At 39.6% G+C, this 17,794-nt stretch overlaps 1 protein-coding gene across 2 annotated transcripts; it reads right to left on the bottom strand.

Moving 5' to 3' along the window:
- Window positions 1-3,458: 3,458 nt before the first annotated feature.
- LOC111837738 (vitellogenin-like) lies at window positions 3,459-17,513 on the bottom strand. 2 transcript variants are annotated; one of them, XM_023800050.2, is made up of 35 exons: window positions 17,484-17,513; window positions 14,021-14,041; window positions 13,748-13,899; window positions 13,325-13,576; window positions 12,801-12,962; window positions 12,570-12,718; window positions 12,331-12,481; window positions 11,888-12,045; window positions 11,597-11,762; window positions 11,385-11,510; window positions 11,041-11,259; window positions 10,714-10,931; window positions 10,527-10,624; window positions 10,261-10,385; window positions 10,071-10,172; window positions 9,827-9,946; window positions 9,520-9,709; window positions 9,319-9,412; window positions 9,049-9,234; window positions 8,745-8,880; window positions 8,415-8,634; window positions 8,155-8,300; window positions 7,683-8,030; window positions 7,525-7,569; window positions 6,775-6,900; window positions 6,470-6,676; window positions 6,087-6,229; window positions 5,848-5,986; window positions 5,540-5,666; window positions 5,047-5,227; window positions 4,862-4,956; window positions 4,634-4,728; window positions 4,384-4,549; window positions 4,139-4,300; window positions 3,459-3,989 (listed from the first exon to the last, which is right to left on the bottom strand). In XM_023800050.2, the coding sequence occupies exons 5-35, from the start codon at window positions 12,834-12,836 to the stop codon at window positions 3,886-3,888; spliced, it is 4,578 nt and encodes a 1,525-aa protein (XP_023655818.2). In that variant the 5' UTR covers window positions 12,837-12,962; window positions 13,325-13,576; window positions 13,748-13,899; window positions 14,021-14,041; window positions 17,484-17,513; the 3' UTR covers window positions 3,459-3,885. The 2 variants fall into 2 exon arrangements, with proteins under 2 accessions (XP_023655818.2, XP_023655817.2); XM_023800049.2 differs by lacking the exon at window positions 17,484-17,513 and adding an exon at window positions 14,379-14,418.
- Between the last annotated feature and the right edge of the window lie 281 nt (window positions 17,514-17,794).

The raw sequence follows: 17,794 nt of genomic DNA, 5'->3' as shown, positions 1-17,794 counted from the left end.
TTGTGTAGAGTGTGCTGAGAAGGTCCTGAAACTCCAGGAGGAAAGCTGAGTTGGGTTTAGGAGGGCGATAAACAAGAAGAAATGTTAATGATAAAGGAGGCTTGCATTTGAATGCAAGGCATTCAAATGTTGAAAGTACAGGTAGTGGAATGGAAGATAGCTCTAAGTCCTGACCAGTGCTGCGTGCCTTCTCAAGGTAAGAGTAGCCAGGGGGGCAGGATTCATTTAAGGTAAGAAACACTTCTGGCTCATGCTATGTTTCAGTGAGGCACAGGAGATCTAATCTATTTTCAAGGATATGATCCTGTAAAAAGGATGCCTTTTTTGACATGGACTGTATATTGAAGAGTTCAATTTTGACCAATGGAGGAACAACATGTCTCTGTAGGGGGTGCAGTACAGTCCAGTCCGCTCCGCGAAACCCACACTCCGCCGTGTTACATGTATCAAGCGCGACAGTATTCTGATGACGTCTCCAATGTGCGCCGGTTACTGACCAGAGAGCCGGGATTTTTGAAGCGAAGCGTGGATATGGAGCACAGTGGTTGGAGTGATGATGATAGATGAATTTTCTCCGGGAACTTCTATGGATGTAACGAGGTCGGCGTAGAAGTCCAAGTTCCCCGATGATGGACATACACACTGGACGAGTATATGTATCGAGGCTAAGTAGCTGTGCGGCGGTGTACGTGAGCGTCATGCCGCCAGCCGCTGAAGGGGTCCGCCGGCGAGAGGTACGGGAATCTAGTATAGTATGGGGGCTGTTTTTTTTTATTCACCTCCACTCTCCTCACGTAATCTTGTTCCCCTGTCTTCCTGACCTGTCTACCCCCTGTAACGCCTGGCATTCATACAGATACATGTACTCTAAATGTGCAAACTGCAGGGAATGACAGGCTGAGAATAAAGCTGCCATTTCTATGGCTGCACAAGGCAAAGTCAGTTGGCAAACATCCAGTTTTTCCTTAGAGTCAAGTTTTGTTTCTCTCATTAAAGAATACTGCACCGAGAGCCGATGCTGAACCCCATTTGTAATTAGCAGTGAGGTATTTACAGAGACAGGCATCAGAGCTTAAACACAACGTGACACCATAAACATGCTGGAGCTGAAGATTGTGAGCAGTGAGGATTTATTCAGAATGCTGGCGACAACTAATTTTAACAATGCAAACAGCAAGCAAAGGTAATTCAGATAATCATCAAACAATGTACAAATATTCACATAGGAAGTTTCTGAAATACTGTCCCGAAACAGTTCACTTAATAACTTTCCAGTAAAACATTGTTTCGATAAGCAGAGTCTCGTCAGTTTAACAGCAGCATAGTATCCAGAGTTCAGTTCAGAAGAAACAAGATGACATGAAAGACTCTGTATTGATCTTCATAGTTGACCTTATCCTCAGGTGACTGACTATAGAAACAACATACAGTAATGGTCCGTCCCAGGGTGCTGCTCTGTAGATGAACATCTGCTTATATGCATGTGCAGCTGGTCCTAGAAAAGCTTATCTGCTACCCAGCAAAGTCCCTCAACTCTTCAGATAGTTAACTATAAAAGATCATCAATAACCTGATGACTGCTAACAACAGTAACTTGTTGATTCAACAAGACCTGGTAAACTTGGGACTGCAGGTAAAAATCTAAAATTAAACGCTATAGATCCTTCAGACTTCTGTGTTCTTCACTCCCAGTATTACCTCCTCTGTGTTTGGTTCACTGTGATCAGCAGGTGACGATGCCTCCATCTCCTGATTGTCATGTGATCCCTGCAAAAGTGTGTAGGTAATATAGTTAATATTCTTTCTTCATCAAACTAATAATGTAGTCACTATGAAATGGAAGTTATGTACTAGGCTAGAGGACTAGTTTTATAGTGAATCCCAACAATTACATGAAATACTTTAAACCCCCTTGCGTGCAGACTTTAAAAAAGCTAACTTCCTTATTTCTTTGAAATACACTGTAAAAACTGACAGGTAACAGTGTCCTTGGATGCAAAGTGCAGTAAATGACAGGAACGCTGAGAATCACAGAGTTCTTGTTTATCTGTTTACCTCCTCTGTGTTTGGTCCTTTGGAATCAGCGGGGGACAATACTTCAGTCTCCTCATTGTCATGTGATTCCTACAGAATGGGTGTTAACTGATTAATTATATATGTACAGGTGTTAAACCTGTTGCAGTGACCATACAGTGATATTTCCTGTTTTTACACTAACATTTACATTTTATTCTGCATGACCATGACCAGCTTTAACCTCCCCCATTCCTTTTACATTTGATTTCTGTATTTCCTGTGAGACACTTAACGTCTTACATTTAAATCAAACCTGTTTGTAGGATGGACGACTGACACAAGCAGCTGTATCTGTTTTACAGGGTACAGGTGAAATGAAAACTTGGTGGTTGGAAGCCATGAAAGGACAGTCTCATTCGAAGGAGAGTGACAATCAGCCCTGTGATCTGCTTGTACCTGCCAGCAACTAGTCTGTGTTTATCTGATTTTTTTATAGTACTTTGCATACATTTTTATATGAGAAGATATTTTTTCCCAGTTACCCTCAGTGTAATTGTGACTCTTAAAATAATTAAATTTATACCAATTTTTTTTTTTTGCATTGAGAGACCAGTTACTGTCTATTGTCTAGCATTCTGTGAGTGTTATTGATTTTCGCCTGTAGATGTGAGTAACAAGATAAAGTAAAATGTTAGGGTAATATAGTGTAAAACTTTATATTTCAAAGGGTTTAGGTATATTTGGTTAATTTGCCATCCATTCATCCATTCTCAATATTGCTTGTCCAAAATCCAGTACAGGATAGCCTTCTGACCTACCTGACATGCTAATTCTCCTCTGCAGAACACTGCAAAATATTAAACCTTGACTGGAAGCAGAACCAAAGAACCCATGTGTGTGTATATGTCACTGAGTAGCCACGTTATGTGGAAGAGTATGTAAGTCCAAATTGCTGCTCCATAAATGTTTTATGGGTAGATGTGTTGTGTGTTGAGAGAAGCTGTTTTGCTTGTACACACCCCTGTTGCACCAAGATGTAATTTTGAATTTCCTCACCCTCCTTTTAATCGGACTGGCTATCCTCCTCTGATGTTTCATTAACAGGGTGTTTTAGCCACAGAATGGATGTTTTTGTTTATGATAAAATTCTCTGTGAACAATGGATACTGCATTATGTGAAAATACCAAGAGACTGGCTGTTTCTGAGATGGATCCACCAAGTATGACAAAAAAAGATCACAGCACATTCAGAATAGTGTGCATCAAGCATATTAGCTGTTGTAATGCTTAGTTGAACAAGTGAACCTCTTGACTGATTGTCCATACTGTATATATTCTTTCTTTGTAGACTGTTTGTATTAGCAAGCAGATGTATCAAATAATCTCCCCATTGGTTTGCATATTATGTATGTATAGTATATACAAACACACAGACACATATATGTATTCATTTGTTTATTCATACATTCATTCATTTGCCTATTTGCTTATTCATTTATACCTATGACAGCCATTTGTGATATTCAAATATTAAGATCTTATGGAACTTCTTCAACCCTATCTCTTGAATTGTCAACAATTCTTAATGCAAATTGTTACATGGTTAAATAATGGAAATTTGTGGAAATTATGGATTCTAAATGTGATTTGAAATAAAAGTACAAATTTTAGTTTGGGACGGAATTACAAGAATAAGAGCATGTCCTCTGGGTCACATTGTAAAACTTACATAATAAATAAATGATTAGCAATTGGGCAATGATAAAATTCTGCCACAACTATACCTCCAAATCCTATTTAAAACTGATTAACTGCAAAATTAAATACAGATTATACATTATTTAGATGAACTGCAGACATTCACAATCATTAAGCACATTGGTGGGTACAGTGACAGGCAACGTGAGCTTGAGTGTTCGCTTTGAGGTCCACGCTTTTCTCCCAAAAACTGCTAAGACTGTTCACATTAGAATCTGCAAAAGGGAAAATAAAGCACTATGTCAGACATTGCAAATGCATAAGTTTAACTGTCTTCCAGTATCTACGAAAGTGCACAATGGTATTCTTTTGCCCCTCAGAAAATGGGCCTTGCTCTTGCCTATGGAATCGGTGAAGAACATACCGATGGGGAGGCAGTGGAAGCCGACAGTCACAGGGGTCGTTTTCAGTGGGTTGCAGCCTGGTAAACACTGCAGCACAGGCTCAACGGAGTAGCACTTAGATTCCTGGCCGTTCAGATTAATCTGCTTCTCCAGCTGAACGGACTCTGTCTTCATAAAGCACTCTGCATCGGAGAAAAATTTCTCAGGATTAGAAAAAGCCTTTTGGGTACAACTTTTGTAAAACAGTTCAAACAAAAACACTCACGGTGAGCATCCCGGCAACTTTTTGCAGGAAGAACCCAGGAGTGGGAAAAGCTGACGGCGCTACTGGCCAGGCGTCCATTGGGGGTGCGGAAATCCTGTTTCACTTCCCCGTCGGCCGTTCCACAAACTCCACAGGTCTTGCCCTTCATCCAATCAGCTAGCAGAATCTGAACAAAATTCAACACAGAGTTAATCGTGTGCAATACGGAAAAAAATGTCAAAAGCACATTCATTAAAAAGCAGTTTCTCACCTTCCATGTGTTCTCGTCGAAGTAGACTTCCTGGAGACCAAGGTTAGGAGCATATAGTGACACACCATCACCGTTGAGTTCGACTCGGATTGACCCTTAAAATATTATGAAACAAAAAAAAGGTGCACTTAACGTCACAGATGTGTATACTGTATATATATATAAACAAATGTGTGCCAAACATATCTGGGATATTGCTTTTAATCCGACTTGGAGCTGAGGAGGCACCTGAAGGATGTTTATATGGGAGGCTGCTTCTGGGGACTCGCATTCCATTGACATTCACCCGAATTTTGTCGTCTTCAATGAACAGGTCAATATCTCTGAAGGGAAAGCAAGAGTAAAAAGTAGCAGTGAGCAAAATTTTACGAAACCTGAAAAATGAAACAGAAGTTAGTGTGGCGTGTACTCACACATTAGAAAGCTTGAGAATGGCGTGTGGATCAGATGAGCTGCTGTTTTTTAACAGAACCATAAACTTGAGCTCAGGGGTGCAGTCCTGAGCCAGAACTTGGTAGCATGATTCAGGCATTACGCTTCTGATTTTTCTTCTGTTGAATGTTGTCAGCATGTCATTTTCCATATTGCAGCGGGCTGGATGGATGAAGGAAGAAAGTTTTAAAATAATGTTTGACATTTAGAGCATGGTGTTGTCCGCATTTCACCTTATATTGTTTTTATTTGTAACTCACTTGTACCATTACAATGTATGATACAAAGAAGCCATTTTAAATGAAAAGAATTCAGTAAATATTTAATTCCTGTGGTTCGTTTTATTTAAAGTAGTAGCACAGACTACACTGACAGGAAGGAAGATAATGGTACTAGGATTTAGGTAGCCAACTCTCAAGATTTATCATGCTAGTTACATGGTGAATACTGTAGAAACTTTCTTGTTCTTCTTACCTGCACTGGCTTCATTAAACATGTTGAGAATTCTGTCAGATATGCTCTGGTCCCACTGTATTTGAGAAGCTGCATCTCCAATAGGCAGGGCGAAGGGATTATATACAGCAAGCTTGTAGAACGTCATCTAAGATAACACATGGAGCAAGTCAATGGGAATGTGTACAGCCAGCTTACAGGGAGTTACTGTATATAAAACAATGTATGCAGAAACAGTGAATGTAGTTATCAATGGGGTTAACTCATTATGGAGTACTTCACTCATTCATTCAGTCATTCATTCAGAAAAGGCGTCATGTGTTATTCACCCTTGGTGTTTTAACGATAACATTCAGTAGGCGGGGGGCAGCAACAGCTACAATCAGTTTAATCTGCCTCCCTGTGTTTTTGTCCCTTCCACCTCTTAGCCCAGCCATGAAAGCAGCACCTGGGATGTACTCAGCGATCCTTTGTGGAAAAAAAGACAACAAAAAGACAGATTCCAACCGGTAATTCAGGTAATAGAATTTTTAAAGAGTCATTGTTAATGACGGGAGGGGAGACGTACATATTTGCAGAGTTCTTAAGGGCACGAGGAATCTTGTCCCATTTCAGCTTCAAGCGGGCGGCAGGGTTTGTACCCATAAGACCAGTTTCTGCTGCGATATCTACTCTATATTGCTGGCACTGTTCTCCCCAGCCAACCTTTGCCTATTTGGAAAGAAAAGATATAATGATAATTGACACTGAGCTTGCAATTGGCTTTAGAAAAAGAGAGAAAGCTAAACACAACACAAAATCTTTATTTATATTCAGCGATCTTTTTGGTATTTAGCTTGTTATTCTTTAGCCCAGCTGCCCTTAAATTACTGCTCCTAAATGGCAGAGTAACTCTGTTGCTCTGGTGAAGCGTTTTGTGACACACTCGCAAAGTCAAGTGCTGAATCTCACCTGGACTTTGTGCGTGCTGAGCAGGATACCATCAGCACACATCTTCCAGTTGTCATTCTCGGCTAGAGCGGCCATGATGATCTGCAGCCTGTTTGTGCCCCTGTCCAGGTAAGCGGCAGCCTGGTATCCCTGCATTTTACCATCAGTCCTCACTGCACGGATGATGACGGCCAGTTCTGGAGGGATGGAATCTCCAAGCAATCTTGACTGTACCACAGAGAGACAGAGGTAGAAAGCTCAGAAAATGCTTAATTCTGCTATGACAATATAATGTAGCTTACAGTCACGCACAGCGTTGTTTATACCTTCCTGTAAATGTCTTCAAAGCTGGAGCCACTGCTGCTGCTGCTGCTGCTACTGCTGCTGCTGCTGCTGCTGCTTTCAGAACTTGAGGAGGACCGTTTTTGGTCAGCAGCTTTGGATCTGGTTTGCTGTAAGGAAGTGGAAGAAATTTTGTTAAAAGCCTGTACAGTTATATACATACATTATACATATACATTATGTATATACATTATATACATTAACACAGTGGTTCTCAAACTTTTTCAGCAGGAGGCCCCCTTGTGTAGGGTGAATCCTTTTGTGCCCCCCCTCCTCAAAAAAAAAATCATGACGCAAAACATCCTCAAACTTACAATTTTACTTAATTTTAGATTTTAGATTCTGTTTGTAGTCTTTATTTCTCTGGTTTGTTAAATTTACATTTCACAAAATATAACATTGTATTAAAACAGTTTTGACACTAAAACTAACATTGTCTGAAAAGTGCAACAAAAGTACTGAATACTGAACAGTAATTTATGATGTCCATAGCAGCGTAGTGTGCTACAGTACGTAAAATGTATATATTTAAAAAAATTTTATACTTCTATTTTTTTTTTTAATACATTATATTTTACATAGGTTGACAAGCTTGATTTACATACAGGTAATTTTTTTTTAGATTCTACAATTTCGATGCGGCCCCCCTAGCGCCATCTGGTGGCCCCCCAGGGGGCCGCGGCCCGCAGTTTGAGAACCACTGCATTAACATAAATATAGCCAAATCGTATTACCTCCTTTTGGTGGTTTTTGATGAATTTGTACTTATAAACTTCTTCCTGTACAGGAAAATAAAAACATATAGTCACAAATATGTCTAGTTTGAAATTTTATGGCTTAAACTAAACTGGGACCTCCCAGAAGAGCTGGAGGGGGAGTGAGAGGGCCTCACCTCAGAGCTACTTGAACTGGAAGAGCTGTTGCTGTCAGAGTTGCTGCTCCTGCTGCTGCTGCTGCTGCTGCTGCTGCTACGCCTCTTGTTATCCTTGTTTTTAGCCCCCTGGTCCTGATCTTTTCTTTGGCGATTTGAGGGAGAAGAAGAGGAGCTGGAAGAGGAGCTGGAAGAAGAGCTGGAAGAAGAGCTGGAAGAGGAGCTGGAAGAGGAGCTGGAAGAGGAGCTGGAAGAAGAGCTGGAAGAGGAGCTGGAAGATGAGCTGGAAGAGGAGCTGGAAGAGGAGCTGGAAGAGGAGCTGGAAGAACTGCTCGAGCTGGAACTGGTGGAATTCTTCAATCGCTGTCTCTACAAGAAGAGGAGAGTGCAGGTACAGGTCAGTTCTTAAACTTATGCTTCCCAGTTCTTTGATATTGTTTGAAATATCATTTGATGTGAAGGTTGGAGAAACATCTTAAATAAAATCATGCACCATGTCAGTCTGCAGGATTTTCTTCAGTTTTGATACCACGGGTCTTTCGTTTTCTTCTGGCAGAGTGACCGTTTTAATGAGCTTTGATGCAGCCTTGGGTCCAACCTGTATTTCAACCTGTATTTTCTCAATGCCTTCATCTGAAACTATAAGAAATTTTAAATTTCTCAGATTCATTTAGGTTTGGCTAAAGAGCACTAGAGAATTATGACTTTGACTTAACAGATCATGAATGCTTGTTTCTTGTTCAGATAACGTACCGGGTTTCATAGCAATGGTTATGTTATGATCTCCAATAAGCTTATAAAGAGGGGAATTTCTCATGAAGCCAGCATTCTGGGAAGCTATCTTAACACAAGCCTTTAAACCAAGTCTTTCCATTGTGATACACAGTTTCCTGTCAATTCTGGCTGAAACACGAGTGTCCATTGGCTGGTTCGTATCGATGGCACCAGAAGACATAATTTCCGATGACCTTGACTAAAAATAAAAGAAAGATTGAGACAGGCATGAGAAGTCAGAAATGTATTATACCATATCATAAATGCACTGTATAAAATTAGCAAAAGCAAAGCAGATTGGTGGCTTACCAAGTCACTGTCAGAAGATTCTGCAGGTGTAAATTTCTCCTTGGATATCCGGGCTGCTAAAGCTTCTGGTACGATTGGAGTTCTCTTAGCAGCTGAAAGATTTTCCACGTTTCTTGCCACAGCTAAGGCATCAGCACTGTTGATGAAAATGTTTCATTGAAGGAGCCACACTTACTGTTAACCGTTAGTATGCTTTTAGTGTATCAAAACAATATATTCCTCATTTTCTACTTTTCCTACTTTTACAAATTTGAGAATATTGCAAATATTAATTTGTTTTGTAACTGAAAAAAAATCTTCTCACTCCAAATCCAAAACATTATCCAGATCTTGAATAGGCTGAGTCTCAATCTTGAAGTGTCCTTCAGCAATATTAATTCTTGCGTTGACTTTCATAGGAAGATTGTGGTGCACCTTGGCTTTCAGCACTATTGCAGCCTGAATCAAGGCTGTGTTTACTCCCATCACTGCAAATGTGTGCATTGCAACACTGCAAAAAACAAAACAAATACTGGACTTAGTAGCTCTATGTTTCAATATAAGCCATTTTTTAAAAGCTCATCTGTAGATTTACCTTGGCTCAATATGGGCTTGCAGTTGAATGTCAGTGTTCTTGAGTTGAGCAATATGGAAGTTCTCAGCAGGTGATGGAGTCAAGGTGGCCTGAGCTGTGGGTATAGGCATTTGTGAATAAAAAAATAAAAATGCATGATACATAATATTAAATAGCAGAAGGCAGATACTATATAAATTCTCTGTTGCTGAGTATACTGACCATTAATTTTGGCAACAGCCACTGCAGAAGTGTACAGACTCAGCTCCATGGGGACACCTACACAGGTGGGGAAGATGCGACGCACCTCAGTGGCCAGCAGGGATTTTGCCCACTGGATCGCAAGGCCAGACTGCAGTGCACTGAGCACATTCCTTACAATTGCGTGCTGTGCTGCAGGTCCTGCGGCCAGCTTCAAAAGAACAAGAGAATGAATAAGATTGAACATCCACACAATGCTAACAACATTGACTGATTTTCTTCAAAAATCCATTTCAAATAAACAACAAAATGACATGTTTAGGAGTACCTGTACTGCTTGTTCAATGAGGTCCCTGTCAATGTTGGCAAAGGCAATCTCCTGACCGAAGAGTTTCAGGTACATGGAAGCCAACGGTTGGTCTGTGGGTAATGCCTTCCAGTTTGTCAGCTTTATGGGAAACAGAACGAAAATGAAGGGCTTATATCATATAAACACAAGAGCCAAAATATCCAGATATTTTTCTATTAGTTTGCTCATAAATAAAATTATGCACCCAAACGCATTGACTTACAGTACTGAGAACACGCCTTATCCTTGTGATTCTGTCAGCATTGGCAGGTACAGCTGGAGCTTTCAAAAGGGCCTCCTGAATTCCTTCTGTTCTTACCCCAAGCTGTGAGAAAGAGTGGCTTAATCAGCCTGATAGGAACCCTCACTTATCATATGAATTATACTCTTATCTTATGAAGACCACTGCGCACCTCCACGACATCAGCCGCCACCCCAACCATGTAGGCGCGGACTTTGGTCACAAGCGCTCTGGGCAAAACGGTGGCAGCATCATTGATGAGGAAAGCGCTGGCGGCAGCACCAGCCATCAGGTCATCTATCAAGACAATTCGATCCATAAGTTAGCAGAATGAGCAAAATTAGCAAAGTAAACAAAATATAAGTTAGGTGGGGGTTGCATGACTATAGCTGATCCAGACACCCAACACCAGCACTAGAAATGGTAAAATGCTCTTACTTTGGAAGAAGTCCACACGGATGGCTTTACTGAAACGATAGCTTAGTCTGTCCAGTTTGGGGCTCAGCATCTTCACAGCAACATTGCATGCAGCAGCGCTAAATAGAAAGAAGATAATTTGACTCAAAATGGAAAATCAGCAAGCAAGAGAGTATAATGTGCTACTAGAAGGAGATTGCTGTCTTACACTGGAGCAAGATCAGGGGCTGTACTCCTGGTCAGGGCCTTCATGTGGGAGTAGGTGAAGCTGGCCACTTGCAAGCTGGTCTCCTTCTGCAGAGTTTGAGCAACAGCAGCTACCAGACCCATGGAGGGTTTGGTCTCAAACAGCACAATACAAGCAACCATCCGTACTTCTGGGTGAATGTCTCTGTCCATAAACAACTGCAGGGCAATTTCCTGAACCTGAACCAAAGCAACAGGCACAGATGTCAGTGGAAGGTCATGTAGTAAATCACCGGAGAAAGAAAACTCCCGCTACTCTTAATAAATTTGGGCTTAATGGTAAACACACCGCTCTGCGTTCCCTTTTGGCGATGTTCCTCAGGGCCATGACAGCATCAACCCGGACTTTGACTGGGAGGGTAGCGGCTGCAGAAGCAAACCCTGGAAGCAGCTTCAGAATTGGCTTAATGCTGGCAGGGTGACCAGCATTGCCAATGACTTTAACAGCTAGGGCAATATCTGCAACATCTGCTTTAGCAATGGCATCTGCAGCAAAGTCATGGACGGGCTGTAGAGGGGAAAAAAGGTATAGCATGGTAAGAACTATTAGAAAAAAAATAGAACGAATGATAGAGGAAATTTATAGATAAAACAGAAAATATGAAAATAGTGAAAAAACATCTTTGCGTTTACCTTTATAATATCTGCAGGACAGTTGGGGTTTTCAGCACAAAACTTAAATACCATGGAACCGTATACAAGCATGGCAGTGCCTCTGACAATGTTGTGTTGCTGAACTTTGGGATGAAATGCCAGAGCCTGGAGATGGGAGAGATGTAATACTTTACTATTTACCCAACAACAATGAAATTATATTATTAAATGGAATGAAGAGGACTACATACCTTTGCTAAGTTCATGGTGTCCTGATCAGCGTCCACCAGGTGCACAGCACTCAACAGAGCCTGCATGACTTCAGGTGTGGTTAGGTCACCAGCCAGGAACTTTTCCTTGATGAACTTCATAGCGTCTGCATCTCCAATTGCAGGGACAGCATCCAGGATCCAATGTCTAAAGCAGAACATTTTTTTCTTGTGAAGCCACAGCCTCAGTGTGCAGATTTGTAACCATGCCTTTCTGCAACATGTGAGCTTAATGATAATATTAAAAATAACTTTTTAAATATAGATATGTACCTGTAAGCTGGTTTAGCCTTGAACTGAGCCCAGATGGTCTCAACAGTCTCAGTTTCTGCATCACGCATTAGCTGGACCAGCTGGACAAACTTTAATGGGGCATCTTCATGAACCCGGGCCACATTGTTTGTGGCTAGATGAGTCAAGGTTTCCACAATCTGTGAACATAAGCAGAGTATAACTATGGGAAGATAGCATCAACCAAGCTCTTTTTGTATAAAACAATCAAAATTATAACATCAATGGTAGTGATACAAGAGTAAAGGTAAACTGTAATCTCTGACTTCTGTACTCCCACAAACAAGTTGAGCATCTCTAAATTGCTTATAGTCTGAGAATGTATGTATGTACTGTAATAAACTGGCATCCTACCCAGGGTGTCCCATGTCTGGCACCCTCTACTGGATAAGTGACCATAAAAGATAGATGGTAAGAAGTAATACCTGGGTCTGAGCATTATTGATTTTAATGAGTTGAATAGGGGTCTGGTCAAGTTCAGTAGCAAATTCATATTGCAGGGATCCACGGGCAATATAGTCGGCTTGTATGGGCTGAACTGGGACATTTTGGATCTCAGAAAACCGCAAGGTTTGTCTAGGAAACAAAAATGATTAATTGGCAAAGGAAATATGAATTCTATTTGGGAAGAACCTTTTAGCTTTGATATACAGACGTGCACTACCTTGCTTCCATCTGGCCAGCTCCAGTCATTTCGTGGAACGGTGTGAACTGGTGTACCTCCTGAACAGTCGCCTCAGTGATCAGACTCCCAGTACCAGTTGGTTTCATCACATAGTTGTATGATGCAGCTCCTCTCAGGTTCTTTACTCTCTGATCAGAAGAAACAACTTCTTGAGACCTTTACCGTGATGAAGGAGAACTGACCAGGAGAAAAAGTTAAAGTCCTCTTTACCTGCTGGCATCGGTCACATGATTCTATGTATTCCATTCCCACATCGGTAACGATCGGCTGGTGGCAGTTCTGCAGATCCTTGGACTTAATCACGTAAATGTGTTCACCCTTTGTATCCTCACCTATCACATAGTCAGTCTTACATACTCCCTGAGTTCCAGCCTGGGGAAGACAAGACATGGCATCTTTATTCTGCTTTATTCTTACTTCAAGCATTGTAGTCTTACTTATTTAATTCATTTTGGTTATTTGCTGACATTTTACTCGATTTATTTGTTTTATTTTTAAATTCCCATTCCTTCTTTCTACTTTCTTCGAGTTGTACCTTGGTTGCATATTTTATACATTTTCTCTGTCTTTGTCTCTTATTTTAATCCTGTATGTGAAGCACTTTGAGCTGCATTTCAAGTATGAAAAGTGCTATATAAATGAAGATATAATAATAATAATTATTATTATTATTCATCAGTGGTAAGATAGAACACTGGGTAATGTTAAGTAGTTAAATGAGTGGAATGCCTCACCTCCTGTAATTCATATACTTTCTGTGTTTTCTTGATGTTGAGCTGGATGATGTTGAGGATTCCTCTGTGGATGTTGAGAACAGTTGTAGACACTTCCGCAGGGGCAAACACCTTACCCACCACGCCATTGGTATACTCGAACTTAATGGGGGTGCGCAGCTGGGCAGACAGGGCCTCAGTGAGCTTTTGGGCCGGGGTGAACTGATCTTTTGGCCAGTTGCCGCTGTATTGCAAGATCTCGGGGTTCGAGAGCTAGAAGTGCACAGAAACAGGTTTAATGGATAAACCGATCTGGAATATTAGAAAATAAAGAGAAAATAAATGAAGGAGCTTATTGAGTGTATCAGCATTATGTATTTTAGTCCTAGATGTTATTCCACAGAAGGTGCTCAGGACACTCCCGATGCTTTGATAAAGGCTTACTTGAAGCAGGTAGGTGTTCTGGGCAATTCCGCTGATGAGAACCTTGCTGACAATCTTCACTCCGGCTCTGGCCAAGCCCTCATTAGGGAGTCCGCCAAGGAGCAGAGCTTCATACTTGTACACGTAGGTCTTACTTGTACTAAAATCTGGTGCTGGTATAAGAACAATTCAGTTTTCACTGCAGACATGCAATCATTTAGATATTTCAAATAGTACATGTTAAAAATCACAATTATTCAATGAGATACTAAGAGATTGTCTTATCATACTCACTTAGGTTTATCTGTTGACTTGCTGAAAGGTGAAAAAGATTGCAATGTCTGAATTGATAAATACTGACAAAAGTAATTAGGAACATTATAGGAAAAAAATGCAATAACCATGTATAAAAATGTGCTTTTTGATGAAATTTGGATGAAAATACTTTAACAAGACAGAAACACTAGGAATGCTGCATAAAATATTAAAATACACACACACAGATATATATATATATATATATACAGTATATATATATATGTATGTATAAGTATTCCTATTATGATTCTTTGTATAGTTGCTGAAAGAATTAATTCGATTTAGCATCTTGCTTGAAAATGTCCCCATAATGACAAATGAGTAAAGTACTCACCCACAAGGGCTGCAACGAGGGCTAAAATGAGTCCTCTCATGGCTGCTGTGGTGTGACTGGTAGGGCATGCAAGGGGCCCTTTTAAAGGGTTTTTTGTGGCCACACCCACTACAAATCATGCACTTGATTAAATGTGCCAGATCACATTTTGATGTCACAATGACTTTTGCTAGGATAATGAACTTGCAGTGTATGACTTAAAAAAAGCTTTAAACAAACAAAATGGACAAATAATCGATACAAAGTTATCTGTTATCGGTTATCATGGTCGTATCCAGGTCAGGTTATCCTGTCAATCTGTCTTTTCCCTTGTTAGATAAGAATCAATGTCCAAGCCTATGGCTTACTCACTGGGAGCTTTGGGTGAGGATGCTGAAAAGCACTTTGAGACAATGTAATGTTGTAATAATGCGTTATACAAAAATAAATTTGTTGTTATTTTAATATGCATTTCATTTATTTTGAGAGAGTATTTATTTTTTGTAAGATGAAAGAGATTTGTGCATTATATTTCAAAAAGAATGTACCTTTTTCCATATAAATAAAGTATAAATCTTGAAGAATGTTGATATATTTTATATGATACAAATAATTATTGAACCGAGAAAATTCTCAGAAAAATGCTAAATTACTATTTTGTAGGACTGTACAAATTTCTATATAAGAATTCATTCATAGCATGCACTGTCATTTAATTTCTTTTTTTAAATTAATGGTCAGTTTTCTTAGTTCTCTGTTAAATAACTTGCGTGGCTCAGAAAGTTTTTTTTAGAATTTTTAAGGTGGGAATGCGGAGATGATAAACAGAATACAGCATATACGTATCTATTAATTAATGTACCCTTTTTTAGGTAACAAAACAAATGCATTTCTCTCAAAAAGAAACTTCTTTTTGAACATCAGGGTTTTGGTCGTGCATTTCTTTATGTTTCAAAGTGTTCAGGTCATAGCATATTGCAGATTAAGGAAAAAGCTCTTGCATTTCCTAATCCAGAGATATCTGCAAACAATTCCTGCTCATTATCTCTGAAGATTAAAGGACAAACTATTTCTAGTTGCGTCACGTACCTTTCCGCATGATTAAAATGTAAGGATAAAGTATTTAACATAACATAATGAAATGCTATCATTAAATTTAAAAATTAGCTCTACAGTAACAAAATATATCACATGGACCTTTGTAGATTTTTTCCAATTTAAATGAACTATTTTTAATTGCTGTGGGGCCTTTATCTGGGTGTATTATGAATGGTAGTTGGTTGCTTCACTGCATTGTAAAGTAACATCAGAAGTTGATCAGCAGGTGCCATAAAATATTAATGGGTACATCTTAGCTCCTAAATACAGTATTTCTGCTATTCCATTTTAATTGGTAATACAGACACTCCTCTACTTTTGAACTTTCAACTTACTAAGTTTCAGACATACGAACGAAGAGGACTGTAAGTCCAAATTGTGTTTGTTGGGCTCCCGTTTCCTGTCTGCAACATCAATTTTTTTATGTGTGCTAATTCCGCCTAGTATGACTTCTGGCTGCTACTTCCTCCACGCAGCAGTTTAATGTGCGTACACCCAGCATCCTACTTCTTTGTACTTGCGTATACCCTTAAAATGATGTTGAATAACGCCTTACGGACATTTCAAGTTACGAACAGCCGTTCAGAACGTAACTCGTTCCTAAGTAGAGGAGCTTCTGTATAGCAAACACACTGAATTCCATCCCCATTCTGTTGGTCCAGCACTTACATTGTGGGGTTACCCACACTGAATTTCATAGTGTTTCATGAGTAGCATACAGGTAAAGGCTTAGGAACCTAAACATTTTTAGCTCGAGGTACAACACGGACAGACATGCAACTTCCTACATTAAAATAATTCTAAAAAAATAGTTTGCTCTTTTATCTCTGGAACACATAGATATATTTAGCAGATACTACTATTGAAAGTGGGGAAAATTAAACCATACGTTATAATAATAGAATTATCTATTCTAAATATGTAAGAAAATGTCCATTCAATTCTCTCAAATAAGAAAATATTGTTAGAATATTGCATTAACCCTTTTGGTTAAGAGTAATTCATGAAGTATTGTGAAATAACAACAAGTGCTAATTTGACTTTAAAATGAATGTGATGGGCTTGTACAGCTCTTGATTTTGATAACCACTAATTCTTTAAATCATATTAAATCTTGGTTGAGTATCACCAACAAAGTAAACTGCAAATAGCCAAGAAAGTAATCTATGATCTATTCATAGATGCATGGAGAAATGTGTAGTTTTTATAACATAGAGAAATAAGGTACATTTTCTATCCCAATAGAAATAGAAGGACTAACATGCAGTTCAGATGATTAGTTCAATAATGATACATTGTTTGAAATAGATATCTGTTACATTTTTTACAATTTAACATCCCACAAGTGACTCTTAAAACAGCATTGACACCAGATTGTTAGTTCCATGTCTATAAGCACAGCACATGCAGTAATTTGAATGACCACCATGTGGCACTATTCTCCTTTCTTTGAGATGAACCTTGATCATCAGGGCAAAGGATTGTGTGCTCAGTTATACATTACTGTAATACACATTTTCTACATTCATTTTACATCGTCACTGAACAAATTTCTAAATAAATGTGTATATTCTGACAACAGATACAAATGGTTCAAGTCATTAACCAGCTTACAGATAAAATTTGATTACTTTTCAGAATAAACACATTTTCTAAAAAGAGAGACTCGGTTTGAGATACAGTAGCCTGTGCGAAACGAGAATCAAAAACATAATCAGAATACTTTCATTAATGTAATACACATTAAAAGTTGGACGTTATATCAGACTATTACCCAACAATCATAAGACCCATATGACACATCCTACTCAAACCCATTTTATACACGGAGACCGTTTGTAAGATGCCTGCTTTCTTCTGAAACAAATTATTTAAATGTGACGACCGTCAGTGTGTAACTCCGTCTACCGATACTGTGCCATATCCACATCACACTAGAGGGAGTCCCCTGCTCCGCCCTGATTGACACGAGGGGGGCGGGTGGGGGGGCACTGGTAAGGGAGCCGCCTGGATTCAGTTGGAACTGACCTCTGTGCAGGTTTGCGGGCGAAATTTGGTCAGAGCACGGAGCGGTCGCTTGTTTCACTCCAAATTCGCTCCGATACCGATCACGCTACGACTCTGAGGCGTGCGCAAATCTACCCAGAATTCATCTGTACAATTATCAAGATTTAGATCCACTTTGGAATCTAAAAATACCTTTCTCGGAAACATGACAGTGTGCTACGCGAACACGCGGAGGCCAGAGCAAAACGTGAGCAAGTTTTATATGGTTTGTATCATATGAAGTCTATAAAGTAAATAAAAGTATAAAAGCATATAATTTGGTAATCAAATAA

Source organism: Paramormyrops kingsleyae, chromosome 12 (assembly GCF_048594095.1).
Source record: "Paramormyrops kingsleyae isolate MSU_618 chromosome 12, PKINGS_0.4, whole genome shotgun sequence".
Taxonomy (NCBI): Eukaryota; Metazoa; Chordata; class Actinopteri; order Osteoglossiformes; family Mormyridae; genus Paramormyrops; species Paramormyrops kingsleyae.
Note: the sequence above shows the minus strand (reverse complement) of the source record. Positions and strands in the feature narration are given on the sequence as shown.

Excerpts from the sequence above, each read along its gene's own strand:
- LOC111837738 (XM_023800049.2), bottom strand. The coding sequence starts at position 14,418 with ATGAGAGGACTCATTTTAGCCCTCGTTGCAGCCCTTGTGG. Across the intron at positions 12,963-13,324 it reads AAGTATATGAATTACAGGAG|GCTGGAACTCAGGGAGTATG; the intron begins GTGAGGCATTCC and ends TGTCTTCCCCAG. Across the intron at positions 4,729-4,861 it reads CCCATATAAACATCCTTCAG|GGTCAATCCGAGTCGAACTC; the intron begins GTGCCTCCTCAG and ends TAATATTTTAAG.